An 18,412-nucleotide genomic window follows, 5' to 3' on the forward strand; every position below is an offset into this window, starting at 1 on the left:
ACTACTTAATCGTTTAAAATATGGTACAAGAAAACACGCTGCAGGCAACTGTCATTCTCTATAGGAGGAAAAGACGGAAAGTTTTGCTTTTTTCCATTTTTAGAGACAGGGAAATGGCATGGCAGAAAAATCCAATGATTTGCAAAGGCTCTCAAAAAAGTTCCACAGCAGGTGTAGCAGGCCTGGCTGTGACCTTGGGTATAGTTCCTGAGAGACTCTGTTGAATTGACCAAATAGAATCAAGTAGCAGCAGTCAGGTGAGGTATGGGGAGGTAGGGCAGCCCTGAGTCACAGAACCACAAGGAATCTAGTTTCCTGCCAATTCATGAAATACTGGACTAGAGGTGTCCAAAAGCTTTATACAAGGGAACCAGCATGCATTAGGCTGATGACTGACGATATTCTATTGCTACTGTGCCAGCTGGAAATAGGATACCAGATGTTTCTGATTTCTGCCGTGTGGATTAGGTAAATTAGAAATGCGTCTGCACCTGAAGGAGACTCAAGACGTGTTACCCAACAAAGGTGACAAAGATGCTCAATGACTGGTAACCATGACAACAGACATGCTGATGAATGATGCCTATTGGAAAAATGATTATTCACTTAAACAAATTGAACATTTAATGATATAACTATATGTCTATAGTTGACTTGCAGGTGTGAGGATCAGGTGGAAAGAGGAACTGTCGTATTTACCGGTACTTTAAATGCCTGAATCTCTGAGAGAAATATCAGTATACTGTGTCAACAATTTCTGTAAATGCCTCCAAGTAAATGCTGGTGAGTAAGCCATGGCCGTATAGGCCATAGTTTATATCTCCAGGGCCAAAAAAATGAGGTATTTGGAAATATCTAAGAGTCTAATTACAGGTTGGAAAAAAAAGTCGCCGTTGAACATACTTTTCCCTGACATAAAATTAATATAGGATGGTAAACTTTTCAAATGCATCGCTAAGGTATTATTTCTGTATGCAGCATAGAGTACCAGACTAAACATAAGAAAAGCAATCCATCCTTTATGTATGCTTTCATGACAACATTAGTGGGTGACAGATACTTGTACACTCTTTACAGCAGCTTTCTTCTACCGGGAAAGACCATCTCTATCTAGCCTCAGGAAGGACTGAGGTGTGTAAGCCAGGGAGCAAGGGAGGAACACAGTTCTAGCCTCCAAGGAAGGCAGTTCAACCCTGGGACACCCTGCAGGAATCACATCAACACCTGGTTTTGAAATGAATGGCTTTCTCCACTTTGTTTCCATGAAATAGGTTACTTGGGTCTGACACCCACTGGGATAACTAGTTACCTTGCTATATAGACTTCTCCTGGGGATAGAGTATTATTAATTATTAGTTTTAATTCTCAGGGTAACTTCCTCAAGATTCGAATCAAAGAACTCTTTCTCAATAAGAACACTACCTTTTCCCCTGGTTTGTGAGAACAATTTATTTGTTTCCAGTGTCATCTGTGAGATTTTAAAATAATAGGAAATAAGCATAGCAGATAGATATTCTGATGTATACCACTAGGGCTCAGTGAAAATAAGGAAATGATAATGAAAGCAATGGCTAGAAAGATAGGCCTTTCCACGTTTACCTAAATTTGGGGCTGTTTCCATTAATTACAGGGCAGTACAAAGGAGAACACATGTATACGTTTGTTCCTCACATGGGCCTGATGGTTTTGCACAGAAGAAACATATTCAGACCACTAAGATCACCATTAAATCTAGGCAGTATTGGGACAAACATCTGCCATGAGCTACAAGAGGGCCAGATGGAAAAGTAATTCAAGCACATGCTGACTTGATGGTGGGGGTAGTGGCATAATTCATACAAAAATTACAGCAGATTTAACTGGGAAGGTTTTTGCCTAAAAGATCTCACTAGATGGCACGCAATGCTATGGGTATTTTACCATTAGCTCTTCCCTCTTTTAAAATATATTTTGTAAGAGAAAAGGCAAAGAAACTTTTAATATTTTCATGTCTTCTGCTACTTAAAGAATCTGAGTAAGGAGTTTTAACAAAAGAACCCATAAAGTGAACTTTGATCCTGAGGTATATAGAATTCAATAACAAATATATGTGTTTTTCCCTTTTTGGGAAATATAATTCTGAAATGTAGGCCACAATTTTGCAGATACTGGGGAGAAGGTGTGGCTTTAACACGAACACCACCACAAATACTGTGAAATCGTGATGCCCTGAGAAATGGCTCGGTTGGGAGTTGACACATTGGTTGTATTCCCAGTGTGGTGCCAACCAGATTGAAGTCAATCTCCCCATCTATCTGAGCCTCAGCAAAATGTGGATACTAGCATCCCTCCTACTTACTCCGACGCACGACATGGTATTCAATAGCAGCATTTCGGAGGAAAGGGCAGAGCATGACAGAAACGTGAAGTGGATTCTTATCATACAATTCCATAAGGAGATACAAAGAAAAAGCGCGTCAACCCCTGGCATGTTTGGACCACATAATGCCAGGTGTTTGGTACAGGAGAAACATCTGGATGTGTGATTATATTTTTATTCTTCCTCCAGATGTCGGGATATTGTAAATGTTAGGGATAAGCGAAAAATTACTTTGAGTATTAGAAAATGGGACCTGGTAGAAAGAATAGGCTATTAACTGGATGCTAGCAGATTGTTTCAAAGAACAATAACAAACTAGGTTGAGGGAAACCTTTCTGTCGTAGCAATTCTGTATTTCTATCTTTGGGGCAAAAGTCCTCAAGTCAGAAGGAAGCCTCAGTAGTCCTTTCTGAGACAATCCTCCCATGGCATTTTTTCTCATACACTTATAATTTCCAATGTATAATTCAGTTGTGTATTAGAACAAGGATATTAGAATACTTTGCTAGTTTCAACTAACTTGGATGATTATTACTTAACACATGATGGACAGCTCTTTAGATTCCCCAAGAGCCATTGTGGTTTTTTTTCCAGAAAAAAAGCAAACATCATACAATTTTATTAATTTGTAATTATGTCTAAATTCAAGTTCAGTATTCTTTTTTCAGATGCAGAGATCACTTATTGTGTGATTTCAGTCAAACATTCTTTCAGTATCTATTAATCCTTTCTCTGTAGAGGAAAATGACATTTGCTATTCATCTTTCTGAAAACACACTGAAATAACTTTATTTTCTCCAAGTGCATATCGTGGCTACTCAAAGTAAGTATTTTCTGTGTTCTTATTGAAGTTTAAAATGTTCTTTTTAATTATCTAGAGCAGCCTCAAATTTGACTGTAATTGGACAAAATACTTGAGGAGCTGGGGTTTTTTTTTTTGCCACAAACAAACATCAAGCAGATTAAAACTTTTGAGGACAAAGAATATTTAGAGATACTGACAATTCCCTCTCAGCTTGGGGCCGCTGTGTATTTCATAGTTTAGACAACCATTCTGTAAACTTCTGGAGGTACAACTCATAGAGTTAAAAGTTCCAAGACTAAGTGCTGAACCCTTTTGCAGGGGACTATTTTTCCCATTGCCTCTGGAAATACCACAATTTAGGTAAAGCAGTGATATCAGGCAGGGTTTAGAAAGCAGAGCTGTTATAGAACAGTCGTTTTTTCCTGATTCTCAGAGTCTCAATATTTTTAGACCGACATTACTCATCTATGACTGAGCCATCTGCCTGGGACAATCTTCCACGGCTCAGCGACCAGGAGAAACTGGACGTGATGGAAAGCTGTGGTGGAGCCAGCCTGCTCCTGCAGAATGAGCCCCGAGGTTCAGAGAGCCAGCAAAGAATTGGACAGACAAGATTGTTCTGTTACATCCAGTTCTGCTGAGGTCATGGAGTCCTGCCTTGTTTAAATTAATCTTTGCACCATATTTAGTCAACCCTCCTAGAGTTAAAAGTCTAGTGTCTCTGTTGTCTTCTTCAGCTGGCTAAGACTGCAGCCGGCGACAAGCCATAACACTCGATTAAACCAAAGAGAGCTAGCTGCAGGCTTAATCAGCACACACTCTGTAGGCGCCTGTGCCCAAGAACCATCCTCTCTGCTAATGTGAAAGCAAACAGACCCACAATTCGCAGGGCAGTCAGGAAAACAGCTGATGCTTCAAGGCTGCAATGTACAATATCGTTGTTTTTCTCCAAATAAAGCTAAGGCGACAGGGAATTTTTCCAGGGAGAGCCTATCTGTCTGCACACAAGCGCCTCCACCCACACCACGTGCCAGTAATCTTTACTATTTTCAATTTTTTTCTTTTCCAACATTTAACTCCTATTTTCACTAGGTCCACATATTTCCTGGCTTGCACTGATTAATTTTATTCTCCATCAGTTTAATTTCAACCAGACCAACAACTCCTAGGGTAAGAACATTTCAAGGTGGCCAGTTTATGGGGCAGATCAAATAAATAAATAAATAAACAAACAAATAAATAAAATCCAAATTATAGAGTACAGTGTTAAAACCCTATCATTTATTAGACTGGTGCAAAAGTAATTGCGGTTTAAAAGGTCAGGAAAAAATAAAAATTGCAAAAACCGCAATTACTTTTGCACCAATCTAATAGGTTTCAATGTCACAGTCACTCTTATTTTCAGTATTCTCCTTTTTCGGTGACCACTGACAATATTTACAAATAATTTCGTTTTAATATAAATGGCCCTGAAAACATCTATTTTTGTGGCAGCACAGGTTGCAGTCACCCTGCAAGCTTATCCTTAATTCCCTCTATGAGTTTGCAGGTAGGAATGGTTACGACTGCCCAGAAGAAGCCTGTCAGGTGTTAATGAACCCATCAGTTTTCCCTCTCCTCTCCCAGCACTCACCTTGGGAATGCTGAGGTGTTCCTGGGGAGGAGGATACTCCTGTGAGAGCCTCTTGTGAGTCTAGAGATGAAGGGCTAGGGCTCAGAGGGGCAGGGGAAGCAGGGGCTGCCGGTGAGGTCAGGTCCAAGGAGAGGTCAGCTCTGCCCCGGCTTGCGCTCCGGCTTCTCAGTTCCTTCTCATGCGCCTCAGCTGCCAACTGCTCCAAGTATTTGTATCTGAAAGTTAAATTCCAAAGGGTTTCCGTAAAAAGAAAGAGGAGCCCGTGGCTGATGCTTGTTTATGGACGAAACACCTGCAGAGTGAGCTGGTTTCCTGATGCACACAGCACAACGCAGGGCTGGCTGGAGGGCCAGTCTGCCAGAAACACCCAGCAAAGCCAAGATGCTAATGATTAAAAATCTCTCATCATTCAGAACCAAACAAATTGGGGGGAATGGCCACATCACACAGTCTCCAGATACTGGATCACTGCTGCAGAATCCTAGTTCACTCTTTTAGGAAACATTTGTACAAATAAGCAAAACAACAATTGACCATCAAAACGGCCCAGCAGTGACAGCTGAAAACCACACATCCTCAGAGCTCACAGCTGTGAAATGGGACGGTGCCCTGGTGTGGCAGAGAGAAACAGTGCCCCCAAAATACCAAAAGGGGGGTGTTGGATGAAGGCCTCCCTGAATTTCTGAACCTGCTTCAATGCTAACAGCAATGCGACTGGAATTCACTTTGTTCTCTCAGTGTCGACCATGGAAACTTTTTTATATTCTAAAATATTTCTCAGTCGGACTCAGACATCCAATAGCTTGGACCTGACGTCACATATAGTTTATTCATCAAAGTCAGTTTAAAAGAACAAAGATACATCTGTTTTGCATTTCAGGCAGGCAGAACCCACTAACTGTTTATTAAGACCAGCTACCAATCATATTCCTCGTGGTACGCTTTATAGATCAGACCAAAATAACTTTGAAATACGTGCCTCTTCCAGATGTCTGCTAATTTTACCCACCCTTATTTGCTCAGAAATAAATTTATGAATTCAGCTGTAGCCAGGTTCTGACTATCTAACCCACCACTAAACTCTGAAACAGCTTATTCAAGACTCTCACTCACATCCATCCAGATTCACTGCTTCAGTTCCTTCCAATGGGCAAGCCCCCAACTCGGGCCCACCCTCGTCCCTACATGGCACTCCTAATTCACCGGGATAAGAAAGGTGGGGCAGCTATACAAACCCTTTAAAACTGCATTTAAAAAGCATGCATTTCTTCATCCATCCTTTAGGTAGGCGTGGCTGCCCCACATCTACAATCACCAGCCCTTTCCCTGCCAGTCCAACGGCAGCCCATCCTTCAAGCCAGGCTTGCATGGGTGTCTTCTGCTGTGAGGCCTGCCTTGACCATCACAGCTGGAAGTGATCTTGGCCTTGCCTCTGAACTCATGTCGGATATGTCGTCCATTCAACTCAGATGGCATTTTACATTTATTGCCTGGCATAGTTAGTCATCTTTTCACATGTCTATGTTTTCAACAAGCAGATAATAGGATTTTTGAGAACAGGAAGATTACCCTCCTTTGTTCTTTCTCTTGGCGCCTTGCACTTGTCGGCTGATGGGAAACAGGCAAAGCATGCAGGGAGGAATCTGCAAGGAAGCACCCCGCCTTCAGAGGGCCACCTGAAGCACAGGATGACCACAAGGCAATTGCACCCTATTTCACTTGCTTGGGCAGTGAGCTTACTTCCACGGTGAATCTCTGATAAAAGATGTGTGGTGGGTCTGCACACATACAAACATCTGACGTTGGCTCCAAGAGCAGCTGCCTCACAGTTGCAGGATGAAAAAGCTATGCCTAGAGAGAGAGCTTTAGAAACTCTGGGTTTTCCTTTCCAACAACGTCACCTCTCAAAAGGTAGGTGGGGTGACAAAAGGAAAGTATTTCTGAATTTAATTCTGACCAGCAAGGAAAAACCACCTGGCTATGGAGGTGATGGGAATCTTGGAAGAAAGTGATCTTGAGAGCAAGACTCAGAGCCCGTAGGAGACATATTTTAAATGAGATAGTGGCAAACTCAAGACCAGGAAGGTTGCAAGCCCAGGAGGAGTCTGTGAGCACAGACATTCCTGCACCGAGTCCAAGCCTTCTGCAACAGGAGAAAGGGGCAGGCAAGGAAAGATGTATAAATAAGGGGACCTGCCCGGGTGCGGGAGATAGGAATCCTGAAGCAGGAAAGGGTACTCAGCAAAACTGACTGAAGAGAGAGCGGTAACAAAGCCAAGAAGACAACCCATTCATGACCTTTATTATAGACGGCCCGGCCCTGGTCTTGGCCCCACCATACCCCATCCAGTGGGCAGCCAGGTTGGCAGACATGTGCTGGAAGCCAAAGCATTCACCCCATTTTCTGGGGGACTCCAAGGGTTTCTCATCCAGAGTCTGGATAAATATGACTCCGAGACAATTCCTGTGTACCCTTTGGTCTCACGGATGCCATACTCGTACCAGATGGCACGAGAAGAGTCACAGGTTTAATCTGAATTATGCCTGGATGTGCATGTTGTAGACAAAAATGGCATGGGAGGGGCATGGCGACTTGTGTAAACGGTAGCAAGTGTTTCAGTTCTACAAAATGGAAAGAGGTCTGGACATTGGTCGCACAATAATGTGAATGTACCAAATCCTACTGATTTGTACACTTAAAGGTGGTTAAAACGGTAAAGTTCATGTTATGTGTATGTTGCCACAATTAAAAACTTTAACAAGTGGTAGGTGCAGGGAGGCCCAGATGTCAAGAGCCACTAAATCTTTCTAAAATGGTAGCAGCAGAGTTCGCCTACAATGGCTGGAGTGCTAAGATGGACCAGTATGCACTGGGAGAGCCAGGTCACCTGGCATTTACAGCGGGACAGCTCAGCAAGCTCTCCTGGCCTCCCACACACCTCCAGCTGTTCTTGGGGAGGAGGCTGGACTCATATCATGACCTTCCCTTATAGAGTGACTCTGAGTGTCACCACTTAAGGGCCCAACGGTACTTGGACCCAGGAGCCCACCAGCCCATGCAAGGACTAGTACAAATCCCTGGGGCCTAGTGACGCAGCCCCCAACTCACAGAGTCTGATGAAGTCTTGCATGAACAAAGCACGGGGTTTTCTATCCACGGACCACAGCCCCAAGGAAAGACTTTTCACCTTTGCTGCCTTCATGAAAACATTCTTAGTTATCTTACCTCTGTCCGTATCTTTTTATTCATTTGCCTTTTCATTATTTATTGAATAGTTGTTGAGTGCCTCTCATGTGCTAAGAACTGCAGTAGGCACTAGAGATTTAACAATAAACAAGGAAAACCCCCACCTCCTGGAGTTCACAGGTCATTGGGAGAGACAGTCAAACAAACCTTTGGGATAAGCTCAACTTTCACCATGAGTGTGGGTGGCAGCACTGGTACTGCAGCCAAGGGGTCATACGCAGGACCAGTCTCTTTGCACAGGACCCTAGAGAAACCCTGCTCGACTTTAGATTAACCTGAACCTACTTACCGATGACTTTTCCTGTCTTACTCCTCAGAAATTCTCCCTTACATTAAACCAAAATCGGGCTCCCTCTAACTTCTACTGTCCTCAGACCTGCTAAGCAGGGCTCTGAATCTTGTCTTCCTGATTCATCGATCATTTTCATGCATCATTTCCCAAATCCTAGCCCAGTCCTGACCTTTTACTTGTACTCTGTTCCCATGGTCCTGCTTGCCATTAGGCATTTCCTCTCCATGTCCTGCCGACCCCCTCAAACTAATCCCCACCCTGACCCTTACCCCAACATGCCCCCAGCCTGAATCACATTCCTTACTACTCCCTTAAAATAAAATTATTCATGAGTGTCACTCAAATCAATCATCATCAGATAAAGCCTTTTTTCTAATATTTAAAAAAATTAGAAGGAGCACCTCAACAGAAACTACTCTGGGACTGCGTCACTGTCAATAAAACAGTTTCCCTGAAATAATGGAATGAGATGACATGAAATAAACCAAGATAAAATCAAATGTGTCTGGATGGCCATTATATCTCAAAATAGCAAAATGACATTGATCTTGTTACACTAGATGTTACAAACCTCGAAAAACCCTCTGCTGTGACTCTGGCCATCTTTGTCTCAGTCATTGCATTAAGAGTGAGAAGCACAGAACCCTACACACACAACTGGCTAAATCATGAAGAGTTAATAGAGTCTTCTTTCTTATTTCTGAAACTCTTTCCACCTCTGATCTCCATCAGTTCCCTCATCCATTTCCAAAGTCCATTATACTTGGAAGTCTTATCTTTTCCTGGCTTCCCAGGAACCCCCAACAGCTTTCCAAACGGGATGAAAGTATATCTCTCTCACTCCCATCTTCACCAGGGAATTCAAGATGAAAACTAACCAAGGAGAGTGGCTGGTCCAAACCAAAGGAAAATGCTTGGCTGCTTCCCCAAACCTCCATGTAAACAGAGAGCTGGGCTGTACAGAAAGGTCTCTCACATGGGACTGTGGAGAGCCTGCTCCTGCAGCAGGTAAGAAGGTCCAGGCAGGAGGGAGGCATGAGGGCAAGGGCTGAGGTCAACACAAGACAAGACAGGAGAGGAGTGGCAACCTCCACTGGACAAGTTTTCAAGGCATAAGTGATGCTCTGCTTTGGGGAAAAGAACAGAAAATCATATTCAGAAAAAGGTAGTCTTTGGTGGTTTGGAAAATTTTGGGATTCGTTTGAACCAGCTCAGACCTTGACATCTTCCCAGGAGCTTTTAAGATTTGCCTGTGCAGAAATTATCTGACAGTCAAGATATAAAAATCTGAAGAAAAAAAAAAAAGAGGAAAAAAAGCAGAATCTGGAGGAAAATCTGAAAAAAGAAAAAAAAAAGCAGAATCTGGAGGAAAGCTAAACAAACAAAAAAAAAGCTAAAATTTGATTTCTTAAGCCTGGGCATAAAGTCAAAAGCACTTTCAGTAAAAGTATATGTCATGGCCCCCAATGTCAAAAACAGGTTTAAATTAGAGAAATAGGAGTTTCTTGTTTCTTTATCAGCATCTTTCACTCTAAATTTGCTAACCACAATTAATTAAGATGGTAATAATCAAAAACGTTGGAATTAAAGCAATGCCATAGTTTTGTTTATGAGGCTGACCTAACCATCTAATTTCTTATTTGAACACAGGCAGACTCCACTCCTTCCTGCCCTAGACTGTCCTGATCTACTTAGCTGATGGTGTCTAAAAAAATTAGCACAATTCCATTTTTTTATTGGCATAGTTCAGAGATTGTTAGGTTCTCAACTGCCTGTGGTATGGAATCAGCCTTTCCATTTCTCCATGCAGTAACCCCATCTGGTGGTAGAGAGAATAACGGCAGTGCTACCAGTAAACATTTGTCTTGCTGTTCTTCCCAAAGCAGTTTCCTTTACTTGTCTAAGTGTATCAGACATCGAATACATTAACTTTGTATCTTCTAATGGGATTCAAAGCATGTTGTCCTTGAAATGAAAAAACTCATTTACAGTTTGAATATTTTAAATAAAGCTGTTAGTTCATTTGCTCATTTATTTCATACATCCTTCCTAAGTGCCTGATATGTACCAAGCATTGTGGCAGGCTCTGACAACCCAGGAAATCCAGGCATGGCTCTTGACATCCAGGAAAGGGTGCAGCTCAGTAGGGAGACAGATAAGTGATCAGGCACACCCAGTGCCTGGCATAGTGTGGGTGCTCAAGTATTTGTGGCAGGAATGCTGAAAAGGTGACCTGGAAGCATGCAGTGGGGTCACCTAACCCAGGCTCAGTAGTGGTGGTGCAAGGTATTTAAATATATACCACATGTCAATGTGTTACACTAAAATAATGAGCTCATTTGAAGAAGAATTTTGGAGGAACAGACGTATAATTCACACCACAATGGCACTAAATAGTAAATCTGTATTTTCTTGAAAGTTTTAGATAACCAAGACATTCTATTCTGCAAAATACCAGTTACCCAAGGTCTTGGGTGTCTTAGGTGAAGCTATTATATTTTAATTAACACAGTCTCCTCTGCATGCTTGGTTAAGTGTGCAAAGACATGTGTCATTTGGTTACAATGGAAAAGAAAAAATATACAAACCTTTCTTCTCTTGCTTGTCTTTGCTCCTCTCTTTTGTCTAAATATTCTCGGCTAGTGGAATATGCAGAAGAAACAAAATAAGGAAGGAAAATAACATATTTAGATGCTCATAAAATTGCCAAGAAATTCTTAGCAGTATATCATGAAAGCCCTCTATTGCCTCAGAAATGAAAAGCGGTTGTAGAATTTTTAAAAACCAAGTGTAAGAGCTGTACATTAAAAATACTACATATAATGGTTTTTCTATAAAATCACAGGGATGTCTGAAAACACAGAATTACTGGACTTACACAGACATAACTAATGGGTAAGAAAAACAAGTATTGGGGGGGGAAGAGAAACAAAGGTTGTTTAAAAGATTAAACAACACATAAAAAATGGCAATGACAAGCAAGCAATAGCGTTCAGAGGTGATTAACACCCAGTCGGGCTCCGGTATCTCCACAATTGTCATCTAAGAATGAAATCTGAGTGAGTCCAAGTTCCTTGGCCATTTTGTGTTGCACTCCTCAGTTTGGGCTTCCCTTCCACAACCTAGGATTCTTTCTCCCATCCCTGACATTCTCAGTTCCTCCGCAGGGATCAATGGAAGCTCTTACTTTGTATATTCTCTTTTGTCTGCACCCAGTTCAAACAATGCCCAACTTGGTCCAATTTTAATGTGTGTTTTTCTGTTCCCGACGGTGAGGTTCCAGCATGAATCCAAGTTTAAGACTGTGTGGCCAATCACCTCCCAGTGGACCATATATTTTCCTGGAGAATTCTGACATCTTGGTGTTCTACATTGGACCTAATGTAGTTTTCTACCCCTCAATGCATTGGTAACTGGATATAAAAGGGCAGTAAGTCAGAGCAACTAAAACCAAGTTAGGAGAGGGAGAAAAAGCAATAGGGACTCAACTTTGTTATCATTTATAAATATACATCCTCATCACTTTCCATACTAGAAATAAATTTTTCCATAACCAAAGAAATCTAAGACCATATTCAACAAAAATAAGAACAGATAAGTCATAACTTTTAGATGGTATTCAAGGAAAAAACACAAGGAGCATAAATAGCTGAAATCAATGAAATGGCTGATGTAAGGCCAGTCATTTGGGGAATCCCAGGGATGACTTTTTACTGACTCTGGGTGGGGAACACACAATGGGATTTATAGATGATGTAATACAGAATTGTACACCTGACATCTATGTAAATTTACTAACAATTGTCACCCCAATAAATTTCATTCAAAAAAAATGAAATAGATTTTCCTATTTCTTTTTTGAATTTCTTTTCATTCGACATTCAGACTTTCAGGAAGGAACTGTAGTCATCATAATTATGTGTGGTTTTTCCTAATGATCAGCATTCCTTCCTAGACAAGGTTTATTTTAATATTGCATATCTATCTATCTATCTATCTATCTATCTATCTATCTATCTATCTATCTATCTATCTATCTATCTGATATACTGACAGAGTGAGGATTACACCAAGGCAATCCATCTTTAGACACCATGTTCATAATTAACTGTTCACTATTTGTTATTGGTCCCAAACAGATCTCACTAGTCATTTAAGAGCACAGAGAGATTCTGGAGATTGTGTGTGTACACACACACACACACACACACACACACACACACAAGAACATAATGACTGAATATATATTGCAATGTACTATTCTTCTGGGATTCCAATGATATGAATGCTAGACATTTGGATATTGTTCCATGGGTTGCTGAGACACTGTTAAATTTTTTTTTCAATGCTGTGTTTTTTCAGATTGGATACTTTCTACTCCTCTGTCTTTAAATTCAGTGACTTTTTTCTCATCTCTATTCTGCTACTGAGCCTATCCAAAGAATTTTTTATTTTGGTTATCATATTTTTCAGTTCCACGTGTATTTACATTTGGTTCTTCTTTATACCTTCCATTTCTTTGCAGAGATATAGCTTGTCATTTGTTTCAAAATTATTTCCCCTTACTTCTTAGATCTTGTTTATAATGGATGCTTTAAAGTCTTTGTCTAATAATGACATCTGTGTGTTTTTTTTGTGGTTAGCATATTTTGATTCTCTTTTCCCTTTGAGTTAAGATTTTCCTGGTTCTTGGTATGACAAATTATTTTGTACATTCTGTACATGTAAGGCATTTTCTAATGAGCCTGGGTCCTTTTTAAATTCTATGAAGAGACTTGACTGCTCTCTTTTGTTCTCCTTTAGTGGGCAATCCACTAGGTTAGATTCAGCCAGCAAATTCTGACTGTTTTCTGATATTGGTTCTAATATTAGCTCAGTTTTCAAATATTGTTAGTGTTATGTGGCCAGCCTGGGGTCTGAGTGGTGGTTCACTCTGTACTTAGCTCTCAAAACCTGCATTATGCTATTTAGGTCCTGAGCCACACATGAACATATCAGAGCTCAGAAGGGCGCTCTTGATTTCTCTACTCCTTGTGGCTTTCCTACCATTTTCTGACTTCCTTGGGGCTCCCTTCCTAGTCCTTCAGCCAGAAGGCTCGGGCTTCATTTTCCCTGCTTTGCTGAATACTCTCAGTAACCCCATCTGCTCCCAGGGCAATGCAGCAGGAGGACACAGAGAGAAAAATGGTGATTTGCCTCGTGCACTTGGGGGTCACAGCTCTTCTGGTTAGAGGAAGGGTTCCCCTCCCTTGGAGTTTAGGCACCTGTCTGGACATTGCTGCCATCACTGTGCTTCTGTAACAATATTGCTTGGAGGCTAGGGTAGGAGATAAGGAAAAAATATGAAAAAACAGGAGATTTTCTCTATTCTGTGGCCTTTAGCAATTCCTTTTGCTGCTCCTTCATCCAGAAAGAGAGGGCTTCTCGTAAGAGTTCTTTCAATGCACACTTGGTATGTGCTTCTGGGTTTTGGGGGTACCTTTGAGAACACGCCAGGTGATATTGGAGGGCAAACACGGTAAACTTCCATGGGTTTGGTAGAATTCTGAATGCTAGTTTCCTTCCCCGATTCCCCTGCTCCTTTTGTACTTCAGTTTTCAGAGCTCAAGGCATGCTGTCCAGGGTTTATGGTGCATGTAGTGACGCAGAAAAGACAGGAGGGAGTGTGCTGACTCCATTTTCCTCAGAACCCGTACTGGTTTAAGAGATTTCAGTCAAAACCTTTAGATGTGTAAACTAATCCCTGAATTTTCCAGGTGTTTCAGTCAGATTCTCTGCTGCTATTTGGTGGTAAAATGTGCAAATCTCTCAGACAGCCCTGACTCCGGAAACATTTAATCTGTTTCAGGGGTTTTACAAATTGGTCTTTCCAAAAGTGACAACTTCCTGAGCTACCTCCCGAGAAATGGTGCATTCAGGTCTGGCATTTCCACGTATCATTTGGTAGAAATCAGACAACTTGGGGTATGCCACCCAATCATGGGGGGCTGATGTTGGTTTACTTCATAAAGCCCATTAATTGAGCCTTACATAAGCCAGGGTTAGCATTTCAACACAGACTTGGCATATTTGTTTTCACATAGTAGTGAGTTACAGTTAAGGCAACTTCACAACTCTGATCGTATTTTGACCCTTTCTACAATTACATGTACTTTTCCTGGCTTCTTAAAAACACACACACACAAAAACCAGTTATGGAACCTGTAAATCCTCACCGACAGTGCTTCCCATTCTTTGTAGGTTTAACTGGGAGTAATTGATGGGAATATTGCTTGTCAAAGAAAACAAACTGATGAAACAGGAAATGGAGACAAGGAGAGACATGAAAAAGAAGAAGGAATGCAGAAGCTATAGGGAGATGACCAGGAAGATGAAGAAGGGAGGGATGAAAAGAGGGAGACAAGAGGAAAGGAGGGGAAAGAAAGAGGTGGGGGAAGGAAGAGTGGCAGGCATGAAATGTGTAAGGAAAGACTCAGCAAGTGTCTTGCATCCTCTAAAGCACAGCACAACATGAAGCCCAGGGGAGGGGAAAGGAGGGTGGGGAGAACAGGTGAACTGGCTGAAGGAGAAACAGCTATGCTGGACTCAGCAGGGGCAGACCCGCTATGCATGGAACCTGGTGTGGGCCACACCCAGGCACATGCTTGGAGCTAGACTGAGACCCAGAGACTGGGAGTAATCAACATAATGACTGTTTCTCCCCCTAAGAGGAGAATTATTGTTGTAAAAAATATTGAAGATTGCTACAGGAAACAAGAAGCAAACCACAAAGGGAGAGAAGCATTTTCTTTTAGGCGTCCAATAGAATATGAATCAAATAAGAGTAACTTTAGGGGGAAATGGCAAATTAAGTTTAGAAAATTTAGGTTCTCTGTCTTTAGGAAGGCCTGGTAAAACCATTTTAAATAATGGAGAATAACTCAAGAATACACAAATCCATCATTGTATTTGGCTTACTGGCTGTGCTACCTGCCATACAGTTAGAGGGGAAAAAGGCCATAACAAACCAGATTTAGCCTTTATCAGGTATGTCTCTCTCTTCCTTGGAAATAGAGACAAAATCTAAAGCAAACACAATACTTCCTAACCCTATAACACTATTATTAACCATACAGAACTGTGAAGACATGCACTTTAATTTCAATTCATTATTTAAAAAGTCTTAAAATGCTTCTTACTTGAATTTGTTTCTTTCTTCCCGTTCTATTCTCTGCAACCTTTCTTCTCTCTCCTGTCGCCGCCTCTCTCTCTCTGCTGCCAGTGACTCTTGGTGCTGCCTAAAGGATGATGTGAGAAGACCACTCAGTGATGACCTAAAGATATAATGAGTTAACGTTTTAGTAGTTTGGTCTGTGTTTAAAAGTACTGAAGTAGGAATGAGTCAGACCTTGGTTAGAACTGAGGGTATGCCAGAATCTAGGTAGTACTTGGGGAAAATTACTGAGTGTTTTAGGTCTTTTGTTCCAGGATCTTCATCTGTAAATGGAGATAAATAACCTCCTTCAGCAGTGGGGATGGTAATGTATATAAAATACCAAGCATTCTGCAAAGTAAAGGAAAACATCAACAAAATGAAAAGGCAACCTACTGAATGGGGGAATATTTGCAAATTATATATCTGATAAGGGACTAACATCCAAAATATATAAAGAACTCATACAGCTTAACAGCAAAAGAACGAACAATCTGATTAAAAATTGGGCGGAAGATCTGAATAGACATTTCTCCAAATAGCACATACAGATGGCCAACAGGTACATGAAAAGATGCTCTACATCAAGAATCATAAGTGAAATACAAATTAAAACCACCATGCGATATCATCTCATGCCTGTCATAATGGCTGTCATCAATAAATCAACAAATAAAACAAGTGCTGGTGAGGAGAAAAGGGGACCCTAGTGCACTGTTGGTTGGAATGTAAATTAGTGCAGCCACTATGGGAAACAGTATGGAGGGTTCTCAAAAAAATTAAAAATAGAACTATACCGTATGATCTAGCAGTTCCACTTCTGGGCATTTATCCAAAGAGAACGAAAACACTAACTCAAAAAGACATATACACCCCATGTTCACTGCAGCATTATTTACAATAGCCAAGGTATGGAAACAACCTAAATGTCCATCGATGGATGAATGGATAAGAAAGATGTGATACATCCCCCCCACACACACACAGGAATATTATTAAGCCATATAAAAGTATGAAATCTTGTCATTTGTGACAACATGGATGGACCTCTAAGGCACTGTGCTAAATAAAATAAGTTAGATGGACAAAGACAAATACCATATGATCGCTCTTATATATGGACTCTAGAAAATAAATACATACACATATACATACCTACATACCAAGCGCATAGATAGAACATATTGGTGGTTGCCAGGGGCAGGGAGTGGGAGAAATATTTTTGTTTTAGTTTAAATAAATTAAATTATTCCTCATTAAAAATAGTATAAAAATAAAATACAATACTAAGCAACAAGCTTGGCACAAAAGCAGTCAATCTCTCTCTCTCTGTCTCTCTCTCTCTGTCTCTCTCTCTCTGTCTCTCTCTCTCTCTCTCTCTTTCACATATACACATTCATTTTAAAGTTGTTCTATGGTACAACTTTGATGAGCTAGAATGAACATTCAGTCTAAAACTGTTTTCTACTTTAAATGTACTAAATATATTTTACCATACATCAGTTTCTCAATATTGTGCTTCAAGATAATTGTGTCATCTTAAAAATAAGGTAATGGGAAGACAGAGTAGTAGAAAAAGACCTAGTAATGGTCTGAAATCTGAACAGAATTAAGGAAATTTTATTCTATGTCCAGAAGCATCCAAGAACATGTTCAAGAAACAGCACTTGACTCTGGGAAATGCCACATTAACAATTAACAATTGTTAATTAACAATTAACAATACACACAGTGTTCACTGAAGCAGGCATATGGGGATGGCCAGCTGTGCAGAGGCATCAGTCAAGGATCAAGGGGGGCGGGTATCACAGGAAATTTTAACTCAGGAGAATGGAAGAAAGAAGGGAAAATTAGATAACTATGTGAAAAATAAAGAAGGGGGTTAGCTGGGAAGAAGAATCCGCTGGACTTCGGGGGAATAATAAACATAATCTTTAGGGACAATTGGGCCTTCATTTATTGGGGGTGGGAGGGACACTTCTAAACTAAGATACAAATATTTCTGAAATAGAGCTTGGATAAAATCCTATATCAATTCAGTGAAAATATGCCTGTCTGGTAGGAAACACAAGGTACTTTAGTGCAGGAGAAAGATGTCACTCTATATCACACACATTTGTCATAAGTCCCAAAGCCATTCTTCCTAGAAAAGGCAAGTCACCCCTGGTTATCAGTCAGAGGTGGTAGGAGAAGTAGAAGGAAGGAGATAACCAAACCCTATATTCCAGGCTCACTAGGGAGCCTACTGTATCAGCCATGGACAGTTAGGCATAGATAGAATTTTATTTATCTTTCACATAAACGAAGTCCAGATTATGTTGTATAACTTTTATTTTGCTTAAGCTGTTGGATTTTTTCCCTGTTATATGCAGCCAAATCTAATCCATAATCAGAGTGGAGGGGTTTCCCATACCTCTTGCATAATGACTGGTAGAAATTATAGATATATTAGGTTGGTTTAACCAGAGCAATTTTATCTTACAGATAAACATATATAACCTGGTGCCCCCAATTAGAGAAAACACCGTCTTTTCAAATACACACAGTCTATTCAAAAACTGACAATCAATCTTGCCACAAAGCACATGAATGAATGCCAAGAGCTGGTTTTATGTGGTCTACCTTCCTAACCACAACGCAAATGAGTTGAAAATAAATAACAAGAAGATAAATTTGTATATGTGCTGCTGAAGCGAGCACATCAAGAAGATAAATTTGAAAATCTGTATAACTGGAAAATGAAAAGTATAGAAAATTAGAAAACATTCAAAGGGTACTATAATGAATAACTTATATATCAAGATTTGTAGTGTGCTTCTAAAAAAGTATTTAAAAGGAAATTTATTGCCTTCAAGGGTTTATATTAGAAAAGAAAAAAGAGTAA

General features: G+C 40.6%; 1 protein-coding gene across 9 annotated transcripts in view; it reads right to left on the bottom strand.

Moving 5' to 3' along the window:
- FHOD3 (formin homology 2 domain containing 3) overlaps positions 1–18,412 on the bottom strand; it is a 430,821-nt gene that overhangs the window by 82,703 nt on the left and 329,706 nt on the right. For 8 of the 9 annotated variants that reach the window (XM_081079071.1, XM_081079070.1, XM_081079066.1 and 5 more), the window contains 3 exons: positions 15,515–15,649; positions 10,925–10,975; positions 4,798–5,012 (listed from right to left, as the gene is read on the bottom strand). In XM_081079071.1, the coding sequence (XP_080935197.1) occupies positions 4,798–5,012; positions 10,925–10,975; positions 15,515–15,649 (401 nt within the window). The remainder of the gene's footprint in view (positions 1–4,797; positions 5,013–10,924; positions 10,976–15,514; positions 15,650–18,412) is intronic. The other variant, XM_081079067.1, reaches the window with a different exon arrangement.

Source organism: Rhinolophus hipposideros (assembly GCF_964194185.1).
Source record: "Rhinolophus hipposideros genome assembly, chromosome: 17".
Taxonomy (NCBI): Eukaryota; Metazoa; Chordata; class Mammalia; order Chiroptera; family Rhinolophidae; genus Rhinolophus; species Rhinolophus hipposideros.